Source organism: Pelodiscus sinensis, chromosome 24, assembly GCF_052426305.1.
Source record: "Pelodiscus sinensis isolate ZL-2025 chromosome 24, ASM5242630v1, whole genome shotgun sequence".
Lineage (NCBI taxonomy): Eukaryota > Metazoa > Chordata > Testudines > Trionychidae > Pelodiscus > Pelodiscus sinensis.
Genome location: NC_143075.1, coordinates 11,875,403 through 11,901,031, shown reverse-complemented (window position 1 = coordinate 11,901,031; position 25,629 = coordinate 11,875,403). Strand labels below are relative to the sequence as shown.

At 47.8% G+C, this 25,629-nt stretch overlaps 1 protein-coding gene across 13 annotated transcripts in view; it reads left to right on the top strand.

Annotated features, from left to right (window-relative positions):
* SAMD11 (sterile alpha motif domain containing 11) overlaps positions 1-25,629 on the top strand; it is a 397,470-nt gene that overhangs the window by 256,062 nt on the left and 115,779 nt on the right. For all 13 annotated transcript variants that reach the window (XM_075906866.2, XM_075906862.2, XM_075906863.2 and 10 more), the window contains one exon: positions 3,516-3,694. In XM_075906866.2, the coding sequence (XP_075762981.2) occupies positions 3,516-3,694 (179 nt within the window). The remainder of the gene's footprint in view (positions 1-3,515; positions 3,695-25,629) is intronic.

Here is a 25,629-nt window from a genome sequence, read left to right as displayed (position 1 = left end):
AGCTTCCCTTACTCCTCTCAGAATGAGCAGTATTGAGCACCGGCAGGTGCTGCCCTCTGCGTTCAATTTGGGGGGTCTACATCGAATGCTAGAAGATCAACCTCCAGCGGGTTGATCTTCTCCGTAGCGTAGACATGCCCTTAATATTTAAGGTGCCACAGGACTCCTTGTTGTTTTTACAGGTTAAAAAGTACATTTTTAACTGTGTTGCCTCAGTTTCTCTGTGCCCTCTTGTTCTTGGGTTATAGGACTATAAAGTGGTGTCATTCCTCAATGAGATGCAAGTGGGGCGTCGTTCCAGATTCAGCTTTGCTTGTGGATTCATTCACTCTCAATTGAGACTTTTCTGAAGGGCTTGAAGTTTAGTTTAGCCTCTCACCTTTTGCTCTGATGCTAAAAACTCATAAGCCTCACGGAGCACTGTGCATTTCTGGCCTAATCACTTTAGAGAACGTATTTCTGAGAGGACCTAACTAGCAGAGGACTTGCATTCCTCCTCCTGAGATAGAGCAGAGCCATTACATACATTCAGGATACCTCTGGGTATAACCAGAGGTGTTCAAGTGAGGTTCTCAGACCATCAGGGTTAGGCTAAGGGCTTGCCTTCACTTACCCCAAGCTTGACACTCGGGAGGTTGATCTCCCAGGGTTCGACTCTCCCTGGTCTCTCTGGCTTTTCAAGACTATGATGCAAGAGATGTAAAAGGACACTGATAGGATGGCTTAAGCCTGTACCAGGTGGCTTTCAGAAACCTGGGCATTCCTCATGTTATGGACATAAAACATAAATAAATGGGAGCCGTTTGTTTTGAAAAGAATAAAAATCTCTTGCAGTGTTTGCAATTCAGCTATTGGAGCCTCCTGCTAATATATGAGGCCTGCACATAATGCCACTGCCACGTGGACAAGCCTTCCTAGTTGCTTGATAACGCCTTCAAATATCTATAAAGCCCAGAGGTGAAAGGAAGCAGGTGCGCCCTTGTGCGCAGCTCCCACAAGAGCTGGTTAAACTGCGGCAAAAGCCAGCAGGAGCTATTGAAAGAGCTGGCTGGGATCTGGGTTGCAATAGGACAGGACCTGTAAGAAATGTTAAGTTACTTTCACTGCTGATAAAGCTGGTACCTTCCTACATAGAATAATGCCACTGCAGTTTCTGAAGACTTACTAGCACATACCATTACTTAGCTGAATGCATATTTAACTACATGCCACAGGTGTGTTAAGTGACATTGAACCACTCCGAATCCGAGTACCTTCTGGTATTTGAATACAGTGCTCACCTGCACAGGAGCCTCTTGCTGACGTAATCTGTCTGTGGTATTGACGAGGGATGTTGGATTTGATCCTAGAGAGAACAATTCCATTGTCTTCAGTGTCCTTTGGGTCTAGCCCTGTGTGTTGATTAACAGTTCTAGTTTACTCACCCCTGGCGTAATCCAGAGCCCTTTGAAATCTGTGGAAAGAGTCCCCTTGATTGAAGAATGACTCTGGATCAGGCCTGTAGCTGCCTGTATACCAAATGCAAGTGTGTGTCCACTGGTAAACAGCCCTGCATGGATTCAGAAAGAGAAATTGATTGGAAACTGACAAAAGTAAAGGACAGAATCGACTCTTCCAGTCTGTTCAATTGTCTGACCTGGGGGAAATGCAAAACAACCCCCCTAATGGCATAAATAGGACAAATAAAACTGTAAACACTGTAATTCATTTTTAACATCCTAGTTAGCACAGTTTAGGCATTTTGTTAATTGAATACTGAGGATCTGGTTTCTGCTCCGCAACGCGGTCTTGAACGTCAGCGTAGGCTCCATTCGATTTTAGTGCATTTGCATTGGCACAATGGAGTGGAGAATCAGTGTAACCTGGTTGTCCCTTTTTCGGAGCAGGTCTGTGCATGCCACTTGAGCAAATTGAACAGTCTAGGGATGGCTAAGCCTTGCTTGAAGCCTAGGAGATATTTTCTGTCATTGGCTGGTTGTTTTTAAGTAGAGGGTCTATCTCTAATCACTTGTAAGTCCGTAGGAACAGAGCACTTCCCTTTTGTCGGATGCCATTGTGACTTCAGTGGCGGGGCGGGCGGTGCCACTGAACCACCCTTGGTGTTGGGGTTTAAGTGAAATGAGCAAATGTATTGCAAATGTAGTGCAGAGTATTATATATGTTGCGGGGAAGCCATTCGTTCTGTTCATGGCCTGGTGGGCTCTTTCTCTAGGTTTAGTGCCTCCTTTTTCTGTCGTACTCTCTTGTTAGATCTGATGAGTCCCCAAGCAGTCACTGAGACCTGGTAACTGCTCTAAGGTACCATAATGGCCATAAAATGGTTTTTATTATCTGATCAGCGCTGTTCTCTTTAGCCTGCGAAGTCGCAGCAGAGAGCATATTGCAATTATTTTGCAGCGGAAATTTGCACCCCCTTCCCTCCACCCCCTTTAATTGTTATGATAAATTGCAACTTCAGGCAAATATATAAAGCTCTGGGATGATAAAGCCAGCTGATATTCAGCCTGGCCCTTCTGCAGGTTCGAAGTCTGGTGCTAACACACCCCTTTTTACAGAACACACAGTAGAAGTCATAGCTACAGCGGATGGCGTTAGACCAGTGGTTCCCAAGGCGTGGGTCGGAACTCCAAAGGGGGGTTGTGACCCCCCCCTTTTGAGTGGGGTGGCCAAGACTGGTTTAGATTTGCTGGGGCCCAGGATGGAAACCAAAGCTGGGGGCTTCAGCAGGGGGGCTGAGGTAATAGGCTACCTGCATGGGGCTTTCAGCTTTGCCCACAGGCCCAAAGCAGTGGGGCTCAGATTTTGGCCCCCTCATCCCAGGCACTGGGGCTCAGGCTTCAGTTCCCCCCCCTCCTCCTGCGTTTGTGAAGAAGTAATGTTTGTGGTCAGGAGGGGGCCATGGTCAAGGTTCCCTCGGCTGTGCAGCAGCACGGCCCTACAGCTGCTTAATGAGTCCTGCCCAGCCAGAGGCTCAGGCCTCCGCGCACGGAGCTGACGGCAGAGCAGTGAGTCTCTCCTCAGCAGGGAGCTGCTGCCGTCCCTGAAGGAGAATTGCCCCTCCCCCAGCACAGCACCCTGTTCACACTGGCGCTGTACAGCGCTGTCACTTGCTGCCCTGGTGGAGCGTGCGTGTGTGTTTTCACGCCCCTGAGCCAGAAAGTGACAGCGCTATGAAGTGCCCGTATAGACTTAGCCAAAGTCTGTCCTATATTGTTAGGAAACCTCTCAGCAAGAGGGGGTCCGCCTGAGGACCTGGGCCAGCAGGCAGGGTGTAGAAGGAATGGGAATGTGATGCGTCTGCCTGTTAGAACGGCCGCCAGGTTAGGCTGAGTGTGACCGTAATGAGAATGCCCTGGAAAGTAGCATGTATTCGAACCTTTGCGCCTGTGTTAACTGGGTGCTGACTCTCTAAATGTAGCAATCTGAGGAGAGCTGTTTGGTCCCGCGTTGCCTAATCAAATTCTCCTTCTCTCCCTCCCTCCCTGACGTCTGGGCTAATTCCTTCCGCTCGCCAGAACCGGGGTCGCCTGGCCGAGAAGAGGACGATCCCGCTGCCTCCCACCAGGCTTCCAAAGAAAGAGCTGACCTCCATTTTCTCACATAGCGACGACAGTGAGGAGAGTGACAAGGCCAATGGTCAGCACCCCGAAGTGAAGCAGGAGGAGGATCTGCATATCAGTATCATGAAAAGAAGGTACTTCCCGGTGGGGGGGATGGTGGCATGGAGAGCGCTTGACGCTGGGTCATGGGACTGGGCTGGAGCTGCTGCCGGAAGCTCAATTACAAGGGCTGCCTGTTGGCATTATCTCCTGAATGGGAAATTATAGCCTATTAGCATTTACCTGGCTTGGGTCCTTAAGGAGCAGCTCAGGGCAGGGGCCTGGGGATTTTGGGGGGTGCAGGAGTCAGGGTTGGAGAGGTGAGGGTGGACTCTGGGCAGGGGACTCTACGTGTGTGTCTAGGGGGTGGGGTGCAGAACCCCCCCCCTCACCTCCCCAGGCTTCATGCCCAGGCTGCTTGATCTTCCCTTTCCTGTCCCTGTCAGGGAGCAAGAGCACAGTGCACAGCTCCTCTGCCGCCTGTGCCAGGGTGAGGAATGCAGCAAACTGTGCACTTTCCTCTCACTCCCTAACAAAGGGGAACAGCCAGCAATGTCCCAATACGAACCAGGAGGGGAGGAGGTGGCGGAGCTTTAGGCCCTCCCTCCCCCCCCGCTCTCCCTAAAGGGCCATGGGCAGTCCCAGATGAGGGTGTGGGAACCTGGGAACCAGTCCTTTTCACTTGGCTGGTGATCCTGTCTCTCTTTTTGTATGGCTTTAAGAGGAGCAGGCTCATCCCAGGCACATCCCATTGTCCTGGCACAACCAAACCCTTAGCTTGCTTTAAGTGATAAGAGGAAGCTGTATACTGAATTTGGTGGTCCTGTCTCTTACCGTTTAGGAGGAGTTCTTGAACAGACAGATAGACAGACAGACAAGCTCTCCTCTCAAATATATAGTAGAGCTGTCGCATGTATGTATTCGTTATGTGCAACAGGGATTCCTTCCGTGTGTTCCTTACTGTGACCTACTCAGTCTTGCTTGGAGAGGTTGGGTGTCTATGGATCCTTCAGTAGACATCTCATAGAATGTCCCTCTTTAGCAGTGGCACTCTGCCATTCGGCTATAACCATACTTGACCCTCTGTCTGGTGTTCTCCAAATGTACATCTACACAGCAACATTATTTTGAAATAACCAGCGTTATTTCGAAATAATGTCAAAGTACTGTCAAGCTAGAGGACTCCTTACTCCAACTCCTGGAACCCTCATTGTAGGAGTAAGGGAAGTCGGAGGAAGGAGTGTATTGTTTCGAAATAAGTGCTGTGTAGTAGACACGCCCAATTTCGAAATAAGCTGTTTTGAAATAAGCTTCGCAATTGACAGCTCAATTTACGTAGCTTATTTCGAGTTAAGCCTTGCTGTGTAGATGCACCCTGACTGTGCTACATGGGGCCTTTTCAGTCGCAGGTGGGCGAATGTGGCAAAATTCTACATTTGGCTGTAGTAAAAAGCCTCGTCGCCCTTGTTCAGCTGCAAAACTTTGGGTTCTTGCCTCCCTCCAGAGCAACCCGTTGTTTATAGGATCCATAACTACTGGAAAATAAATATCTAAAGCTGCTGTCGCTCGGCCCCCCCATGCATGTCATTGCTCCTCATTTTGATCATCATCTCTCTCTAATGCATAAAATCACTCAGATTCCCAGACAAGCTCTATAAAAACAGAGGAGTGGAAACTGAAGGCATGTAATTGCTTTTCTGTGTTTTATGCCTTCTTGCTCCTGAGCAGATAAGCCATTTCCCCTTTCCTCTGAGCAGACGCCGTGGTGTAGAGCAACTGAGAGCTCTGGAATAAGAGTGTCAAAAGAGTAGCCTGGCCCAATGATCACCATCTCACCCATCTCAGTAGCTGTCCAACAGTGCCTTAGTAATTGGAAAAGGGGCACTGTGGAATTGGGGCAGGAGCATCTCAGGCTTGGTCTCTCGTGTGTGTACACCCATGAATCTTGCTACACAGTCCGAGGAAGTCACCAGAATTTTCCCTCCTCCCTGTCCTCCTTTAATTATGCTTTTAATTCTGCACAATTACAATGCTAGGCTTTCTCCTTAGGTGGGCAAATAACATAATAAATATTTAATTGATATCCAGGGCCCCCAAAATATAAAGTGCTTTTATCTTAAATCTTTAATTACAATAATTGCTTGGCCGTGTTTATTAGGAAATGGAGAAAAAAAAATTCCTTACTTGTCATTAACTCTTGGTCTTTCAGCTCACTATTTCATTGCCCCTCCTTCCACTTTTTCAGTCAGTTTATTGGAAGGTCTCAGTCTAAACCTCGCTTTGGATTCTTGAAGGAGGGGGATGATGCTCCCCATTTAGTTTGAATCCTGTTTACTCTGAAGACGCATTTTTGACCTCACTTTGCTGCTGTTGGGGGGGGGGGGGGGCTGTGTGGGTATATTGCCTTAGCCTTTTCACTTTCAGACCAGCCCAATCTTCTTTCCACTGACTTTTAGTGGGAGTCATAGAGACACTGGGACCACTCAGAAGGGAGAGTGAAGTTTGTTATACAGCCTTTGCTGAGAGGCAGCAGGCTTTTAGCTCAAGTGGTAGAGGCACATGGCTTTAACCTCTAAGGTCACAAGTTCAATCCCTTGGCTTTCTACTAAGACAGGGCTTTGTTCTGAGAGGAGCTGAGCCCCGGAAGTGTAGCTGGAGCTGCATGCACTCAACAGTTAGGGATGCCAGATAGTTTCACCAAAATACCGAACATGGTGGGAGAAAAATTGGTTGAGCACAAAAAAAGATGGCACCAAAAAAAAAAAAAAGGTCGCTGTGCCTTTAAATCCCCACACTCCTCCAACCCCCACCAGACGTGGCAGGGGAAGAATGTCCCCTGTGGCCTTCTGTCTGAGACAAACAGATAATACCAGACATTTTACATGTCCAGTATTTTCTGGGTTTTTTTTTAACTGGACAGAAGACGCAATTACCGGACTGTCCGGGCCAATACCGGACACCTGGCAATCCTATCAACACTGCTTTGGAGCATTACCAGGTAATCCCAAACTCTGTTCCGCTGGGGTTCAATCTGGGCCCCCTTTGTGCTAGTGGGAGTGTTTCCCAGGATCAGGGCCGTAGCATGATGGCGATCAAGTTCTTCCTTATGCCTGGGCCTTGGAGAGTTCTAGTGATGGGCAAAACAAGGCTGCTGGGAATATGGAGTCTTAACTCATTGCAAGCACACAGTTTGCAAGGGAATCTCTTGTAAGATTTGGGTCCGTGGGAAAGTATGTGTGCGGGTGGAGCATGGAGGTGAATGGGAGCTTGGGTAAGTTGGTCTGGCTGCTCTGTGGGTGTGTCATTATAAAGGCTTGGTCCATCCTGCCCAGTTTAAAATGCTGCCGTATGGTCACGACACCAGCACTGGGTGAGACCTCTCCCAGCGCTGTAGGTGAACCACCTCCACAAGAGGAGCAGCTAACTTGCTGCATTCGTGGGTGGGGAGGGGTGTTTTTTCACACCTCCGTGCGTGAAAGGTACAGTGCAGGCAAGTAGCCGTGTGGACAAGTCCAGAGAGACCATGTGCTGTTGGGCCTGAGTTAATACCTAGAGAGAATGTCTTTGATATAGGGGTGTAAGCGAGTAGTTGAGTACTAAGCTTAAGCTTATCGGGTAGTTGAGTCCTCAACTACTCGCTTCCCTGCCTCCCTTGCTGCCTCTGCATGAAAGGCAGCTAGAGCGGGAGGGGAAACAGGAGCTGGTGCTGGGTGGAGCTGGCTTAAAAGATGGTTTCCCCCAGTACCATCTCACCAGTGCCGCCTGCCCCTCTCCCCCACGGCTACCTCTATCAGAGACAGCAGCGGGGAGGCGGGGTAGGGGAAGCTACCGCGAAACATCTTTTACCTGCAGCCAGCCTGGGCCACTGTGAACTGTGGCTGCTGGACCCGGCTCGAGCCAGGACTGAGCAGTCCCAACTTGCGCTGGTTCGGGACCTACTCCTACTGCAGCACTGCAGTTAAAATGTAGTAGGAGCCGAGCTGCCTGCGCATCCAGCTTCTGCTACATTTAAACTGCAGAGCCTCAGTGGGGAGTAGCTCCTGGACTGGTGGGAGTCGGGACACAGCGCCTTCCTTTATCGACTGATCGGGTAGTCGATACAAATTGTAGCGATTGCACGACTAGTCAGTTACCCACCTCTTGACAGCCTTACTTTGATACCCCACCTGCTGGTCACACCTTCTTTTGGGAGCTCCTAATGCTCTAGCTCTTACGTCTGTAAAGCATAGACTACACCCATACCCACCCCACGGCCTGGAATGCCCAACGGTATAGCTGAATTGGTCCTAGACACAATTATTGGGCCAGCTGCAGTGAAAGAGGTCAGCCTTTGAATTGCACAGAGCTACTTGCTTGGGACAGGCTCCGGGGAGGGAAATGGGTAGAAAGTACCCAGATCCCTTCTGAGCACAGCTCCACAGGAGTGTACATGCTTTTGCTCTCTCTCCATTATCAGCACTGTGGGGAGGGAGGAGGGCGTGGCCAACCTGGTTCCCCAGAGGGCAACATCATCATCATAAAGGCTACCTGTGTAACCGCTGGGGCCGCAGAAATGCCGCTGCATCTGCTTCCTGTTCTAATTCCCCTCTTGCAGCCTCCCGTAGTGGTGACAGATTGGGCTGAGGTGTCGTTGCCTCCAGGGTAGGGGAAGAAATAAGCTAGAGCTAGACCATGGGAGCAGGAGAGCAATGCTATAGTGAAGCCAGTCTCAGGGCTTTGCTCTCTCTTGCTCTCTCTCTGAATGTGTTTGTTCTGATTTCACTTTTATGAGATGACTCTTTCCGCCCCCAGCATGAGTGGGTGGGAATGCAGGCCAGTTCCAGGAAGGTTTGCCCTGGTTCAAGAAAGGGGAACGGTGCTTAGTGAGCAGAACAGGGGTCTGTGGGTTCAATCTCCTGACATCAGATCCTGCCTTTGCCACTGGCACACGAGTTGACATTAGTCCGTCTGTCCACTTTGGCTCTACTTGTGAGAGCACTTTAAGAGCGGGAGGTCTGGATTCTGGTGCTCTCAGACTGCACGATAGAGGGGGATCGGCTAGTGCAGCTGTCATGGATCTGCCTGGGTAGATTAGAGGAATGACTGAGCGTCCTACCCCCAACCCCTTGTGTGCCTGCCAGTGATTGAGGTTGCTACTGGGGGAAGGGCATGTTGCAACTTCTTAAAGGGGTAGGCGGTGCCAAGCACTTTCTGAAGTCAGCTGTGCTGCATGGGGAGAGTATACCTAGCCTCTATTGCTGGGCCACTGCATTTCTACACCCCTCTGGCTGTAACAGCAAGAAAGTAGCCCCTATCCCTTTTCTGTAAAATGGGTACAATAATACTTACCAATCTTGCTGGAGTACTATTGCAAACATTACTGAAAGTTTTGGAAAGCCTGAGAGGCCCTAGAAGAAAGTTATCCTATCAAGTACAAATACTTCATTATTAATTCCAGCAACAGTAGTTTGCAGTGATGGTGAATTAAATCTTGTTTGCAACAGGGGGGCTTTCCTGCAGGCCATTTGCATGGTCGGAGAAGGACGTGTCTTTTTGCAGATTGTTTAATAAGTGACCAGTGAGATCACCTTTCTGCCCAAGAGCTCATTCTTAGGTCCTGACCCTACATATTACTGAATGCCTGTGGAAGCAGGTGTTGGAAGGAGTCACATGCTCAGAAGTTACTACCTTGGGCACATATAACAAAGTTAAGTCCCTACAAGGTTTGGTTTACATGAACTTGAATCCCTGCCCAGAGATTCAGGTGATCTGTGGCTGTAGGTGAGTTGATGCATCTTTTAGGGAGACAACATGAGCCCCACTCAGCACATTTTATATTAACATTCCCTAAGTGTGCCCTGCATCGGAGAAACAGAAGGTTTCAAATTCTCTCTCTTTCTGCCAGCTTTCTGTTCTGGGATTGATACTGTGTTGCTTGACAGGCTGACTGTAAACTCCCCATCAGCAGTCACCTGACTACTCGGGGGCAGTTCATTGAGTCGTTGCTTGCAGAAAACCTCCCTTTTGTAAGGACTTCTCCAAGCCACCCAAGTTGTACCTCCTTAACTAGCAGTTCAGTTAAGCGGTACAACTCCTCTAGTAGGGATGCAGTTTGTAGGAAGCTGCTTAATGCGAGCATCGCTGTTCCCATACAGGAAAGGGAACATGCTATCCCAGTTTAAGGCACAATTATACAGGCATAGCTGTATCCACACTAGGGCTCCCACTAAATTAATTCGGTAACAGATCACATCCCAAGCTGAAATAGTTACACAGGTACATACACTGAGTAGGCCAGGGCTGAACTGGGACTTCGGCTACATGAAGCCTTTTCCATTTTTGATGTGTTATTGACTATGCTGCCTCTTCCTAGCACCTGAGCTAAAACCTCGCCACACTGGTCCCTTCTCTCACGCTGGTCTGTCACAGCTGCACGTGGTTTTTTAAAGGAAGCTAAGGGAGGTTGAGCACTAGGTTCAGCTGAGGTTTAATGAGAGTGTGGTGCCTAACTCCCTTAAAAATCTTGGAGAATCGAAACTTATAGTATTAAGAGAGACTGTTTAAACCCCCAGAAGCCTGGGAGTGTAGAATTAGGACTTAAACTCCCTTGTAGTTACACCATTGTGTATAGCTACCCTAGGGTCTCCAGACAGGAGCAGTAATACTTACGTAGGTTGATTATAGGACCTATGGATTCTAGGAACCTTAAAGCAGTTGAAGGATTAACTGTAGGTTTCTCGGTGTCTACATGACGGAGCCTGTGTCTACATAACGACGCTGGCGTAGCTCCTTCCTTAGACACGCAGCATACACTAATGTGCAATGTGCTGCCGGTTTAGAAGCACCACTTCCCTAAACCACATTAGCCACATCGACAAAAGCACCTCGGCTCCGCTGACTAAGGGGGTGGATTTTTCAGACGTGTGCCCATCATACTCATGCCAGGATAAGATGTACGTGTAAACCAAGCCTCAGCTCCTATTTGGTTTAAAGGAAGCTGAGCAAAGGGATGTGAGAGCATTTTAACTTCTGCTTGTCGATGCTGGCTGTTGTCTCAAGACGGAAAGGACAGAAATCATGGGTGCCGGGGGAAAGCTCAGCTGGGGAAGACAAGCTCCAGCCCCGCCCCTTCTGCCTGAGGCCCTGCTCCTGGAGCCAAGCCCCGCCCACCCCTAGCCCAGTGCTTCCTGGCTATGTAGAGAGCCAGGGCAGCCGCACCACCACCCTGGCCTAGCCCGCCTTCCTCGGTGGCCCAGGGAGCCGGGCTGCTGTGCCACGGCGCCAGCCTTCCTCTGCGGCGGCTCCAGCCTTCGGTGGCAGGGCGCGTGGGCAGTTTTGGGAAGGCTATGCTTTCCTTTGCCTACATTACCAACTGCCCATGAAAGAAATCTAAGGAAAGCATCTGAGCTTTGAGATGATGGGTTGTAACTGCTCGTAGAAATACGTATGTGGATAATTCTCCAACAGGCCATAATGGCAGGGCCAATGGTAAGAGGCAGTAAAACTTAAGCACCCGTTAAAAAGGGTAAAAGTTTTTGATCTGACCAGCTGCAGATGCGCCAAAGAAACTATTGCAGATGCTCCAAAGGAACCATTGCCTACCTGTAAATCTGTATTTCGTCCTGGGTAACACGCAGGATAGGTGTAAACCGCTGGGCCCAGTTAAAAATGCTGCTGAAATTCTTGTTGAAAAAGGAGCGAGAGCAGCAAATGCAAGAGCAGATGGGCCTAATGAGCCCAGACGATGGGCAACATTGCCAGATGTGGTTCTGAAATGAAAGCTGGTTTTGTGAGGCATAGGAGTGTAGAGAAAGGAGGAGTTGTGACTGTGGTTCTAATGAAGACTGGTGTCCATGCCTCCGCGGAGTCCCTAGAGACCCCACTGCTTCCCTCTTATTGAACACCCTCTCAGAGCATTTTCATCTGGCTGGGATAACAATGACTCCATCCAATATTCCCTCGATTTTTTTTTCAATCCATGTGCAGAATAAATTTTGTGGTGTGCAGATGTGCACCACCAGTAGAAACACGGGCTGCCAGTTGTGGGTGCTCTATTAATCAGCTGAGCGGCATTTGGATCTCCCCTGGGAGGCTGCCCAAGTGCTAAGCTTACAGGGAAAACTAGCTCCATCCCTAAGATGCCCAGGTATCTTTACTTTTTTCCCCCTGGCATTAAGCAAATGGCTTTTGAATGGGGGCAGCATTTGAGGTGCAGACCCTTATTCCTAGGGAGGGCCATACGTTTTGTAGCCTCCTCTCTCTCAGTTGTGGGAGAAAGCTGCTTCCCCGTTCCTGCTGCATGTCTCTGTGGGCTGGATTTAACTGCAAACTCATTCTCCTCCCTCTCCCGCCCGGAAAACCAGCTGGTGGCACTGCTCTTGCCCCGTTCCCATTTTCTAATAGCAAGATTGCCGACCTCCACTAAGCCTTAATGGCTAGCTGCTGTCAGCCCTGCCAGGGCCTGCCTCTCTAAGTGGAAAGCTATTTCTGACATCCCATCAGGCTGCTGCTCTTTGACTCGCTAATTGATTGAGTTCAAACCAAAGGCGCCTTATTATATCTGTCGCCTGCACCTGCCTGGGATATGGAGCCGGCGGATGCTAGGCAAAGCCTGCTCAGGGCAAGCTGCCGTGTCTGAGGCTCTGCTCTCTTCTTCTTCCCCTTGTGCTGATGCCACTGATAGTGGCCATGCACTGTCCCACCTCCCTTCTGACGGAGTCTGGTCCAATGTCATGGCCTGACTCAGCAGCACCCACCTTCCCTGCCTCATCTCGTGGAGGGTGCCAGAGATCTTGCTGTGCTTCCTTGGGGATGGGCTGAGTTGGCTCGTTTGTAGCTGCTAAAGGTAGGTAGGAATGTGGCAGAGCAGAAGGTACCTGGGACTCCGCTCAGGAGCCAGTCTGTTGGATTGGATTCTGCTGTAGCCCTCGTTGTCCTAGCGCTCGTGACAAATGGTACCAGTTGGAGAGAGGATGGGAGGGGTCTCTCCTCTTGCCGGGGGTATAACATGGCGCTTGCAGCCATTGTTTGCTCTGTTCCTCCTTTCTCTTTCTGCCTAGTTCCTCTCTGCTTTCCCTCCTTTGTCACGTCTGCCTGCTGCGTAATAATCATCACTCTACTCAATCAGTCAATAAAAGATCCATCTGGGAAGCAAATGCTGAATTTGGTCCAGAGTGCCAGGAAGCAGCAGTTGATCTAATGAGGACTTAGATTTAAGAGAGAGAGGAAATGGCTTCTTATTCCGCACTGATACGGTAGGATGAACAGTGAGAAATCTCTTCCTGAGCAAGGCCTAGGTACGAGGCTGGGGCAAGGAGAGAAGTGAGATCAAATTAAATCAAATCCCTAAGTACCTTCGTGCAGCAGCCCACGGCCGGTCCTTGGATCCCTGCCCTTGTGCAGCACCCCTCATCCTGTAATGCCTGTTTTGTCACAGGGCCGGGGATGGCTTTTAGCTAGGTGGTACCTGTCACCTGGGGATCCTACAGCGTGTCAAAGAGGTAGCCATCGCTGTTGTCCCAGCCTTAGACAGACACTGCAAGGGCTGGAGAACTGCAGTGCCACACAGAAAGTCAGCTGCAGGTTAGGGAATAAAACCCGGAACGCCCAATTCCCAGCTCCCCTCCTGCCCCCGCTCTAATCAGCAGGTACCCCAGGATGCACTTGACACTCCCAGCCACATGCTCTGGCTTGTCTGGGGTGGGTACTGACACCCAGGGAGCTAGGTACCAGGGAGCTGGGTACCCAGGGAGCTGACTGCGACTTCCCAGCCCTCTGAACACGGCAGCCCCAGGAGTGACAGCGGTATGTGTTTTTGCTCCCCAGCTGAACATCGGCAGCCTCACCTGTTGCGTCAGAAGAGCCCCTCTGGGCACCCGAGTGTGGGACTTTTGCAATGCAACAATGAGATACAGGGCCTGATCCAAGGCCCTTTGCGGTGACTGGCAAGAGTCCTGTGCTCCCTAATGTAGGGATGTAATAATGTAGTCGGTTAACCGATAAGCAAAAGCGTATAGGTTAATGGTACAGACTACACACATTTCCCTCCCCTGCCAGTTAATTTTTTAGCAGGCTGGCCAGCAGCCCGGCTCAGTCCTATCTCACGCCGCGTCTGGGACCTATCCCTGCTGTAGGTCTGCATTTAAAATGTATTAGGAGCCAGGCAGGCAGGCACCTTGGCTCAGTTTAGGCTTGTGCCGTGTCCGAGAACTGAGCCTCCACTCTGAACAGAGGCTGCTGCCACTCCACTCTGCTGCCTCTTTATCAGAGGCAGCAGCACAAGGCGACAGGCAGCCAGTCTGTGAGGGGAGCTGGATTTTAAAATGGCTCCCCTGACGGACCAGTTCCCACCTAGCACCCTGTGTTGCTCCCTCTCATACAGACTGGCTGTATGAGAGGGAGTGGGGTAGGAGCGCACTGGCTGCTGCCCCTCCCCCCAGGGACTATAGAAGAGTCAAGTAACCGATAAGAATTCATGAGGTTAATCGACTATTCAATTAACCGATATTTAACATCCCTACCCCAATGGGCTGAGGATCAAATCGATAGTGTGTAAAACCAAGCCCTTGAATTCTCCCTGCCTCCATTTCCCTCCGTTGCATTTTCTCCCTGATCTGGAGCATTTGTGGGAATCTCTGTTGGGTTTTACCACGCTCTGTGGCCTTGACTAGGCGAGAGAAGCGACTGGATTAAAAAGGCTGTGAACACATTTGCCATGTGTAAGGCCTGAGAAGGAGGCTGTCGGGTAGCTGGCCTCGCATGGCCCTGTTTCTCCAGCAGCAGTGAGCTGGCTGAACACGACTCAGCACTCCCCTGGTCCTTTTCCACCACACTCGGTCACTGCAGCGTGCGCTGGGGCGGCCGGAGGGAAGGAAGGAAGCAATGAGAAGTGAGTTGGATGCTGTGTACAAGCTCAGCTGCAGAATCAGGCTGTGGTCTCTGAAATGACAAGTCTCCAGGGGCATGGCTGACTCATTCTGCCGGCCGCTTCTGGGTTGCTGCTTTGGTGTTAAAAGCACGCGGAGGCCTCTGAGGTAAAGAGAAATTAGGGGGAAAAACAACTTGCAAATTAAAAAGTATCCCAGCTGCGCGCCTTGGTTTTTCCAACTCTGTTGCTTGCCTTTTGGGCTGCGTTCTCATTCCAGAGCAGGCTCTGGAGATGCCTTGATTTGCTCCAGCCCTGCCTGTTACATTTCTGGGTCTCTCATTCAGGACCCTGATCTGGCAGTTTGTCAGTTTGACCCTCTTTCCAGCCTGGCTGGGTTACAGTCACGTCCTGTTGCCGGGGGACCCATCTGGTCATTTTTATTTAACACTTTTGAACTGAGCAGACTCTGGCTGAGAGCTGGGTAGAGGAGGAGGTGGCAATGCCGCCGTTTGCTGCCTGCATTTCTTTCTTTCTTTCTTTCTTTCTTTCTTTCTTTCTTTCTTTCTTTCTTTCTTTCTTTCTTTCTTTCTTTCTTTCTTTCTTTCTTTCTTTCTTTCTTTCTTTCTTTCTTTCTTTCTTTCTTTCTTTCTTTCTTTCTTTCTTTCTTTTGTTATTAATTTGTCAGGAACTGGCTTAGTGTCTGTGTAAAGCCCAAAGATGGCTTGTGTAGCTGATAGCTTGCAAATTATTAGTAATTTGATTTCAATTGAATGAATAACCCGTTAAAGTGAAATGTACATTAGTCTCGGAAATCTAATTGAAGGTAACGCCATAGAAACGCAGCAAGAGTGCTTGGTGATACGACCATCTCTCCCCTCCCCCCAAAAATATAATTAGGATTTAATTTCATTCTCACCTATTCATTTGTCTAAATATGGATGCTTAATTATCCATCTTGGAAAATAGCTGCCTATGCCTGTGTGCTGATCGGCACTATCCCCTTCGCGTAAGTGCCTCCTTTTCCCCCTGCTTACAGAATCCTAGAAACATGGAACACTAGAACTGGAAGGGACCTCGAGAGGTCATCGAGTCCAGTCCCCTGCCCTCATCACACTCCGAGGCAGGGCTGCATGGGTGGTTGGTGCAGCTGGGGCTGTGGGAGGCAGGCCCCTGGCCCTGGCTACAGCTCCACCCCCTCTGCTGAGGCCCCACCCCCAGGGGTAGGGGAAGAGACGGGGCAGTGTGCTGCATGCACGAGTCTCCCTCCCACGGGGAACGGAAGATCACCCGGAGCACTGGGGGAGAGAGGAGGGCATGCGGCGCATCTCCTGCCTCCCTAGCCCGGGACACCGGGGGAGGGAGGAGGCTGTGTGGGCTCCAGCCTCTCGGGCCAGGAGCAGGGTGAGAGCAGGCACCGGGGGCAGCAACACTCTGCCCCCATAACACCTACAGCAGGTGTTCTGGGGGCGGAGTGTGGGTGGGGCTATGGCTGGCGGTTTGGATGCCTGTGCAGGGCTGTTGCATGTCCGTGGGCAACTGCATTGAATCCCGTGGTGAGGCACCTGTTCCTGACGTTGGGAGCACTCTGCCTTCCTGGGCGTATTGAGAGCTGCCACTGCTCATGAGACGCATATTACATGGTAGGAGATTTTTAATTGGACTGGCAAATAATGTAGTAGTAGTAAAGATAGAAGGGGGGCGAGGGCTGAACTAGGGGTGTAAAATCCTGTTTAATTGGTTAAGCGGTTCACTGGTTAACTGATTAAGGGGGGAGTCATGGGGGAGGCTGCTCCAGGCTGGTTCGGCTGGAGTGACCCCCTCTCCCCTGCCCACCATGTCCCCCCACCCTCCAACCACAGGCAGGGACTGCTCTGGACATCTGGAGCCGCTTCTGCCTGCATTGCACCCGGGCCCACTTCTGACAAGAGCTGCTCTGCCCAGACTGGAGCATCCCTGTCCACAACGGGCCCCGCAGAGCTGGAGCAGCCCCCTGCCCGCCATAGGCAGGGATCTGTTCCAGCCCCCACTGGTTAACCAGAATCGGTAAGATCACCCTTTGAGGGTGATGTTACCAGTTAACCAATTAACCTTTCACATCCCTTAACCTTGAGCAGGGGGCTGGACTTGATGACCTCCTGAGGTCTCTTGCAGCTCTCTGATTCTGTGATCCCTAGACTGAACACAAGGGAGCCACGACTCTGCTGTGACACGTGGCTTTGAGCAAGTCACGTCACCAGGGCCGGACGGAGGCATGGGCGAGCTAGGCAGCTGCCCAGGGCGCCAACCGATGAGGGGTGCCTGATGGCAGCTGTAAGGGGTGCGCGGCATCCCTTATAGCTGCCATCAGGCGCCACGCGCCTGGCTCCTGCAGCGCCAGCCCTGTGGCGCCGGCTAGCAGCACCCTTCCCCCCACAGACACGGGACCCTGCATGGCCTGGCGCATGCGCCAGCAGTGCACACCAGGCTGGGCTGGGCAGCTCATGCGCCGTGCGCCCTGGGGGCAAGCCCTGGGTTGTGCGCCAGCAGCCATGGCCAGTGCGTGCATGCACCGCGTGCTCCGGCGGGGGGCAGGCCTGTGCCCCACGGGTGGGCCTGTGCATGCGCCATGCACCCGGGGGTGGTGCCGCGCACCCAGGCCCAGGACACCAAAAGGGCTTGGGCTGGCCCTGCACTTCACTTAAATTCTGTGTCTAAAGATCATGCTCCCTTTATACTGTGAGAGAAGTTTCCTAGTCCAGTGGGCTAAGCACAGAGAATCAGAGGGCTGGCTGCTACCAGACTGGCTTGCAGTTGATTTTCTGGGTGAGATGGGGCAAGTCACAGTTTTCCTGTTGGTAGAAGGAACGTAAGGACACTTCTGCAACTTGGTGCAGTGCTGGAGAAAGTGATGAAAGTGCTTTAGTTTCTGCATCAAAATAGCAGCATAATGAGGATATGCAACATAGCTGTGAGCTTGTGGGGCTAAGGGCCTGGGCAGAGAAATGTGATGACATCAGTAGTGGCAAAACTCCCCCAGTATTGGAGGAGAACTCTCCAGTTCTTATTGTGGTTCTGCTTAAAGTCCCAGTTATGATGGGCCCCACACTGTGTGCACGTGTGTGCGCACACGCACACTGCGGGATCCCTGTAAGGCAATGGGTGCTGTACACATGGCCGCAGGTGGAATTTGGCCCATTGATGGGTTCTGATGACCTCATGAATGAAACGTGTGCAATTCCATCAGATGCCTGTAGGGCTGGGTCACCTTACTTGCAGCTCTTCTGTATTATGAGTTTTTTATTGCAAGGCATATCACAAGACTTGAACCAGGCAAACATGGCATTTAATCTTCACATAGCTCTGAGCCAAGTCTTCCAGCAGGATGATTGTTGCTTTTGATTTCTTCTGTGGGCAGTGATAGATTGTTTTGTACAAAATAGAACAGGGAAAGCAAAATCTTCCCTTTTTTTTTCCAACTTACAACTTGACTTCAAGCCTGTTCCAAGAAGCACATTGTTGGAAAGGGGGGCCTGTAGCACTCACCTATCCCCAATATACAGCGGTTATGAGTTCATTTGCGTAGTGCAGTTTGATTGCCTAAAAAGAAGTAGAAAGTCACCATAGGTTTTCCTTTCTTATGGGAGGGAAATACCTTGTCCTGTTGGGCTGTGTGAGATCAAGTCTGGGACCATTTTAACCATATTGGTTAAAAATTATTAGGCTTAGAGAAGAAGTGAAAGCATTTGTAGCAATGTGTGTAGCAAATGGAAGAAAGGGGAAGTTGACAGTAGTGAATATAAATCAAGTGCTAAGAATTGTAGAAGATTGATGAGGGAAGCAAAGGGGAGAAGAACAAAGGGAAATTTATGGCCAACAGAGTTAAGGACAATAAGAAGAAGTTTTTAAAGGAACAAAATGAATCCTGTCAGTGGTTTTGTAGTCCATTACTAGACAGAAATGGCATAATTATCATTATAATACAGAAAAGGCAAAAGTGTTCAGTAAATATTCTGTTCTTTATTTGGAAAAAAACTTGATACAGTCACATCACATAATGATTACACTCTTTCCAAATCAACAAGTCCAGATAATTTATATTCAAGAGTTTTAAAAGAGCTGGCTGAGGAGTTTCATGAACCCATAGTTTTGATTTTTCAATACGTCTTGGAATGCTGGGGAAAACTCAGAAAACCGGAAGATAGCTAATGTTGTGCCAGTATTTTAAAAGGAGTAAATAGGATTACCTGGGTAATCGTAGGCCAATCAGTCTGGCATCTATCCTAGACAAAGTAATGGAGTGGCTAATAGAGGATTCACTTAATAAAGAATTAAAGGAAGGTAATATAATTAATGCCAATCATCATGGGTTTTTGGAAAATAGTTCCTGTAAAACTAATTTGAAATCTTTTATGATAAGATTACAAGTTTGGTTGATAAAGGTTATAGTGTTGATGTAATATATTTAGATTTTGGTGGGGCATTTGACTTAATACAATATGACTTTGATTAAAACACTAGAGTTATACAAAATGAATTTGGCACATGTTATATGGATTGGAAACTGGCTGGTAATTGTAAAGAGGGCGACATCTATGACCAGGTTTCTAGTGGGGTCTACAAAGATCTGTTCTTCATCTCATGCTACTTAACATTTTTGTCATTGACCTAGAAGAAAATATAGACTCACAGACTTCAAGATCAGAAGGGACCCTCATGATCACATAGTCTGATCTCCTACACATTGTAGGCCATATCAACCCACCTACCTTCTCTTGTAAGAGGCCCCTAACCTCTGATTGAGTTGCTGAAGTCTTCAAATCTTGATTTAAAGACTTCAAGTTAGAGAGAATCGACCATTTATTATAGTTCAAACCATCAAGTGATCTGTGCCCCATGCTGTTGAGAAAGGCAGCCCTCTGCTCCCCCTCCCTCCCCTCCCAGTCTCTTCCAATATGACCTGGAGGAAAATTCTTTCCTGGCTCAACATATGGTGAACAGTTAGACCTGGGCAAGACACACACACACACACCGCCCCCCCCCTAGAAAAGAATTCTCTTTAGTACCTCTCGCCCTCTAGTGTCCTGTCTCTGGCTGTTGGGGTTGTTTGCTAGTAGCTGTTGTGGATAGGTCACATGGCATTGTAGGCAGCCTCATTAGACCATCCTTTCCATAAAGTTACCATGGCCAGTCTTAGAACAAGTTAGCATTTTTCTTCCCTACTGCTTCCTGGGGAGCTTCACTTCTTTGATGGCTAGAAAACTTTATTTGATTTCACACCTAAATTTGTTGGTGGCTGGTTCATATCATTTGGTTCTAGTGCCAACATTGACGCTTACCTTAAATAACTCCTCTTCCATCCCTTTGGCATGTGTATAGAGTGCTGTTGTACCCTCCTCAGGCCAGGTCTGCACTAGACCTGGAAGGTTGTCTTAAGGTACACCTCTCCAGCTACATAAAATATGGCACCATCTTCACAGAGGGAGGCCAATGAGAGCAAACTCTCCCATTGGCTTCCCTTACTCCTTGTGACTGAGGAATACCGGCACCAACAGGAGCCGCCCTCAGCGTTCAATTTATCAGGTCTTAACTAGATCCTCTAAATTGAATATCAGAAGATCGATCTCCAAGCAAGAGGAAACATGCCTCAGTTTTTGTTTGGTTAGGCAAAACAAGCCAAGTTTCTTAAGTCTCCTTTCATGAGGTTGTTTATCCATTGCTCTGATCATTCTAGTAGCCCTTTTCTACACCTGTTTCAGATTTGAATTCATCTTTCTTAAACACAGTAGATCAGAATTGCACATAGTGTTTCAGACAAGGTGTCATCAGTGCCTAGTAAAATGGTAATAACGTTTCCCTTTCTCTACTGGAAATACTTCACCTGTTCCATCACAGGATTGCAGTAGCCTTTTTCACAACTACATCACATTAGCAGCTCAGTCATCCTGTGATTGACTAATATCCCCCGCTCTTTCTCCTCCCCTGTCACTTTCAACTGATACATCCGCAGTTTACAGCAAAAAATCTTATTGTTTTTCCGTAAGTGTATGACCTTGCAATTTGCACTTTTAAATTTCACTCTCCATTTCTATTACTCCAGTTTTCCAGGTCATCCAGATGTTCTTGAGTGAAATGCCACTCCTCCTCAATGTCGGCAATGCCTCCCAACTTTGTGTCACCTGCAAGTATTATTAGCACACTCCCACTTTTTGTGCCAGTGTCATTAATGAAAATGTTGAATAAGATTGGTCCTAAGCCCAAGAGGAACTCCACTAGTAACTTCCATCCTGCCTGGCAGTTCACCTTTCAGCATGACCTATTGTTGTTCTTAACCCCTATAACCAGTTCTTAACCCACTGTTTGGTTCTCACTTTAAGCCCCAATGGCTCCTATTTAACTAATAATATCCCATGTGGAACTATATCAAATGCCTTACTGAAATCCAGGTAAATTAGATTCACTGCATTTCCTTTGTCTAGAAAATCAGTTGTCCTTCCAAAGGAGGAGATCAGGTTGGTCTGGCATGATCCATGTTGTGTTTTATCCCAATTACCATTTACCTCCATGTCCTTTACTACTTTCATTTTCAAAAGTTCTGAGACTCTGCATGCAATTAAAGTGAAATGAATAGGTGTGTAGTTTCCCAGACCCCCTTTCCTCCCTTTCTTAAATATAGATACGGTATTTGCAGCTCACCAGTTTTAAGATTTTCAGAGGGCTGGCTGTGTTAGTCTGTAACTGGAAAAACGTAAACAACTAATAGTCTTGCAGCACCTTAAAGACTAACAAAAGAGGTAGACGGTATCATGAGGTTTTGTGGGCACAACCCACTAGTCCTGTCATCTGAAGAAGTGGGTTGTGCCCACAAAAGCTGATGATACTATCTACATGTTTTGTTAGTCTTTAAGGTGCCTCTAGACTATTCATTGTGTTTTAAGTTTTTCCAGTTTTAAGATATGATCCCCAAGTTCACAGACTCATTAAAATCGTGGCTATTGGTCTTGCAATTTCCGATGCCGGTTCCTTTCGTGTTTTTGGATAGAGATTATCTGGATATCCCGATTTAGTCCCATTAAAGTGTTTAAGTTTGGCTTTCGCCTTGGATGTGGTAATTTCTGCTTCTATATCCTTATTCTCATTATCCACCCATCCACTGCCCCAGTGTTCTCATTAACCTCGTCAAAAACTAGGCCAGGTGTTTGTTTAGGTTTTACGCCAAAACAGCATCATCTCTTGTTGGCTCAGTTGATTGTTTGCTGGCTCCTCTGCTCCTAACATAAAAGTATCAGTGATAAAGTTTGTGGATGACGCAAACACTGGGAGGGAGGGTGATAAATAAAGACGAGGACAGGTCACTGACAGAGCACCCTGAATCTGTTGGTAAAATGGTGGCAAACAAATAATCAGCTGAGCCAACAAGAGATTATGCTGTTTTGGAGTTAGTATTGGTAAGTAGTGAAGACACCACAGAAGAATAGGACAACTTTGGTTTGAGCAACCATGGTTTAATCCAGTTTAAATTAAACAGAAGAATAAAAATAGGTCTACAACTAGGGTTCTTGATTTCAACAGGGTAAACTTTTTAAAAAATTAGGGAAATTAGGGAAGTGGACTGGACTGAAAAACTCAAGGATCTAAATGTGTTTGGCATGAATGCCTCTGCGGCTTGAATCCTGTGTCCAGATCTGGTGCCCACAGGTCAAAGAGGATGTTGATAAATCAGAGAGGGTTCAGACAAGAGCCACATGAATGATTAAAGAATTAGAAAACCTGTCTTGCAGTGATAGACTCAAGAAGAGCAATCAATATAATTTAATAAAGAGAATGTTAAGGATTTGCTTGGTTATAACCTGTAAGTACCTACATGGAGGATAATTACCATATATACTCATTTATAAGTTGATAATTTTTGGTAAAAAAGTGAAGCATCAAAGAGCAGAGTGTGATGGGGTGCAGTCACAGAAGACCCCTTGGGATTGTTCCCCTGTGTGCTGATTATGCCAGTGACATCTGCCTTCTTGCTTTCTGGGACTTCCCACTACCCTGTCCTGCTAGGCCAAATTCTCTTGTCTCCCCTAGTCAAGCCACAGAGTTGGAGTTACTGTCCCCCTGAAGAGTAATACAGACTCTGAGCCACTTCATCTCTGGGAGAATGAAGTTCTAGGGCACTCCCGGGAAACCAACCCTCAAAAGAGATCAATCCCCCAAATAAATCCATCTTTCTCTGAGTAAAAGAGATACACAAAGAAAGCACATGAGGATGTTTGCCCTCTTTATCAATGAAAGAGAGTTACGCACACTGGTTGTCCCTCCACTCCCAGGTAACAATTTTTTACACCTGGCCTGATAGTAAACAAAAGTGTTTTTATTAAGTACAAACAGTAGGATTTAAGTAGTTGCAAGTGAAAACAGACAGATCAAAGTGAGTTACTAAATTAAAAAGAAAAGAAGATGCATAGCTAGTTCTAATTGGCTACGAAACAGCAGATTTTTACCCTAAAGAGCTGTTCTTCACATCAGAGACTACCTCTTTTATCTTGACCTGAGTCCCTAGCCCTCTTTAGAGTATATCATGCCAGCCAAAGACAAAGACCTCATAACTTTCCCTTGCTTAAATAGTCTTCTCCCCAGGACATTCCCTCTTCCATGGAAAATTACCTGGGTCAAAAATGAAATCCCAGTACCAGGGGATGTGGTCACATCTTACTAGTCCAGTCACCTTTGAACTTACAGGACAAACAAGTCTGTTTACAAGTTGTTAAGTTGATCACCTAGTCATTAAGGCTGTCCCACCCCAGTAATGGCTCTCTTTAGCACATTTAAAACTATACACAGTCTCATACTGTTTCTAACTGTACATACAAGAATGATACATGCACCGAAACAGGACATACAGATCCAGCAGGATGTAACATTAAAATTGATAGGTTACATATGAGGGAAGCGGTATGGGCCTAGGGATGTGCTGGCTGCCAGTTCCCATAGCTTCTATTGGCTGGGAACAGCAAACTGCGTATACTTCAGGTAAACAAAATATCCTGACCTGTCAGCGACTTAGCCTTGATGGGCTGGACAACAAGTTAGCCGACCCCTGATCTACAATGACACGTATTAGATATTCTTTCAATCATTCAGTAGAGTTTAAAATCATTTCTTAGTTATGCATATTTATATTCATAATCCAATTTTCACAAAGCATTGAGGGGAAAACCATCACATGTGGGTCACCTTACTAAGGGGTCTAGACCAAAAGTTGAAGTTCCCAACCAATGGAAAGTATGGGAAGTGGCAGCCAGCACATCCCTAGGCCCACAACGCTTCCCTCATCATCCTTTGGCCAGTAACAGCTAACCCTAGCCACTGGGTGCTGAGGGAATCCTGGCCTACCAGCAGTTTACCCTGATGGGTCAGGAGCCAAAGTTTGCCAATCCCTGAAATACATGGTCAGCTTATAAAAGGGTCATACAGTTTTTCCATTTTACCTGTCTATCTTGGGGTTCAGCTTATTAACAAACGGCTAGTGAACGAGTATATACGGTATTTAAGGCTCTCATTCTAGCAGAGAAAGGCATAACATGATGCAATGGGTGTGGAAGTTGAAGGTAGATAAATTCAGACTGGAAATCAGGTGTAACTTTTTAACAGCTAATTCACCTTTGGAATAATTTACCAAGGGTCATAGTGGATTCTCTTTCACTGACGATTTTTAAATTAAGTTTGAATGTTTTTCTAAAAGATCCTCTGTAGGAATCATTTTGGAGAAATGCCCTGACTGTGCTATGCAGGAGGTTAGACTGGGGGATTACACCGATTTTTCCTTCTGGCCTTGGAATCTGTGGAATCTCCTTGAGCTGTGTGGAAGGCTCTGCTGGGGGCAGGACAGATCTTTCTGTGCTATTTGATTCACGTGGGCTTTTGCTTTGAGCCTTGGATTCAAACAAACCCCAAAACTCAAAGTAACACTCCACTGGCACCTCCAAGTTTTGCTTGAATTTTTTAGCAAAACCCTGTTTTGTAAGCTTTTCACCCAAAGCTCTGACTTTGGCTTATGTTTGCAGAAAAGTTTGTAAACTTCACCTGAGTTTAAGGTTTATAATCAGGCAGATCCTATTCTTTCTTCCTCTCTCAAGCTATCTCTTTCTTTCCACCCTTCTCTGTGCACTATAAACGATAGGGCCACATTTTTGTTTGCCTTGAATAGCAGCAAGAAGAAGTAGTATAACCAACTTACATAGGGGCGGGGAAGTGAGTCCACTTCCACCACACACACAGGATTTGCAAGATGAAAGGCAGACAGTAGGCCTGTGACAGATCAGAAGGGTGTGAAGAGCAAGAGTCAGCATGTGTGAAGAGTTCTGTGCTGGGAGATCTGATGCTGCATCACTAAATAATAATAGAAATCTCTACCCAACCTTGAAAACCCAGGACTTGAGTTTGCTCTCCTATCAGTGCCGATCAGGGGTAACTGTTTTGGAATCGGTGGAGTTACTTTAAGTGTAGACGATTTTGTGCTATTGCACAGAGCAAAATGAATACCAGTTTCCCAGGCCTTTCTCAGCCTAGATCAGAGCTTTGTGGGAATTGTTCATTTTTACAACCTGTCTTGTTTAATAAATTGAAATCTAAATCTGGAAAGAAAGAACCAAACAATCTCATCCCAGAAAAAAACATCTTATGTAAAACCTCCATGTTCCAGACAAGGTGAATGGGGTCCCTCCCCCACTGTTATAATTTCACTAGAGCCATAATAATTGCATCAGACCCTTTAAGACCTTTAGCTTCCATCCCTGCGAAATGGCTGCCCATTCCTTGCACCTGGTGGTTTATGAAGTCAAAGCTACAGCTTTTATTGCTGTAATCTTAGCATATCTGATGCGCTGGTAATCTTTTTGTCTGCAACTGTGAGACCAAGAAAATGGAAATCTGGAACAGGTTTCCTAAGCGGTTGAATGGGAGGCGGAGGCAAGAAATTGGGTTTGCAATTAGTGGAATTAATAGATACACTTTTGAGCATGGTTTGATGGGTGAAACATGGATCCTAAATACCAAAGAATCCCCACAATGCCAGTTGACAAGAAACCACTCCCTTTCCCGCGTGAGTCATATAGGAAGGAAGCACACACAGATTATGTTCTCTTAGTAGGAATAAGGTCCCTAGTTACCCCTATACTTTGGATATGAGATTAATTCAAAGAGAGTTCAGTGCTG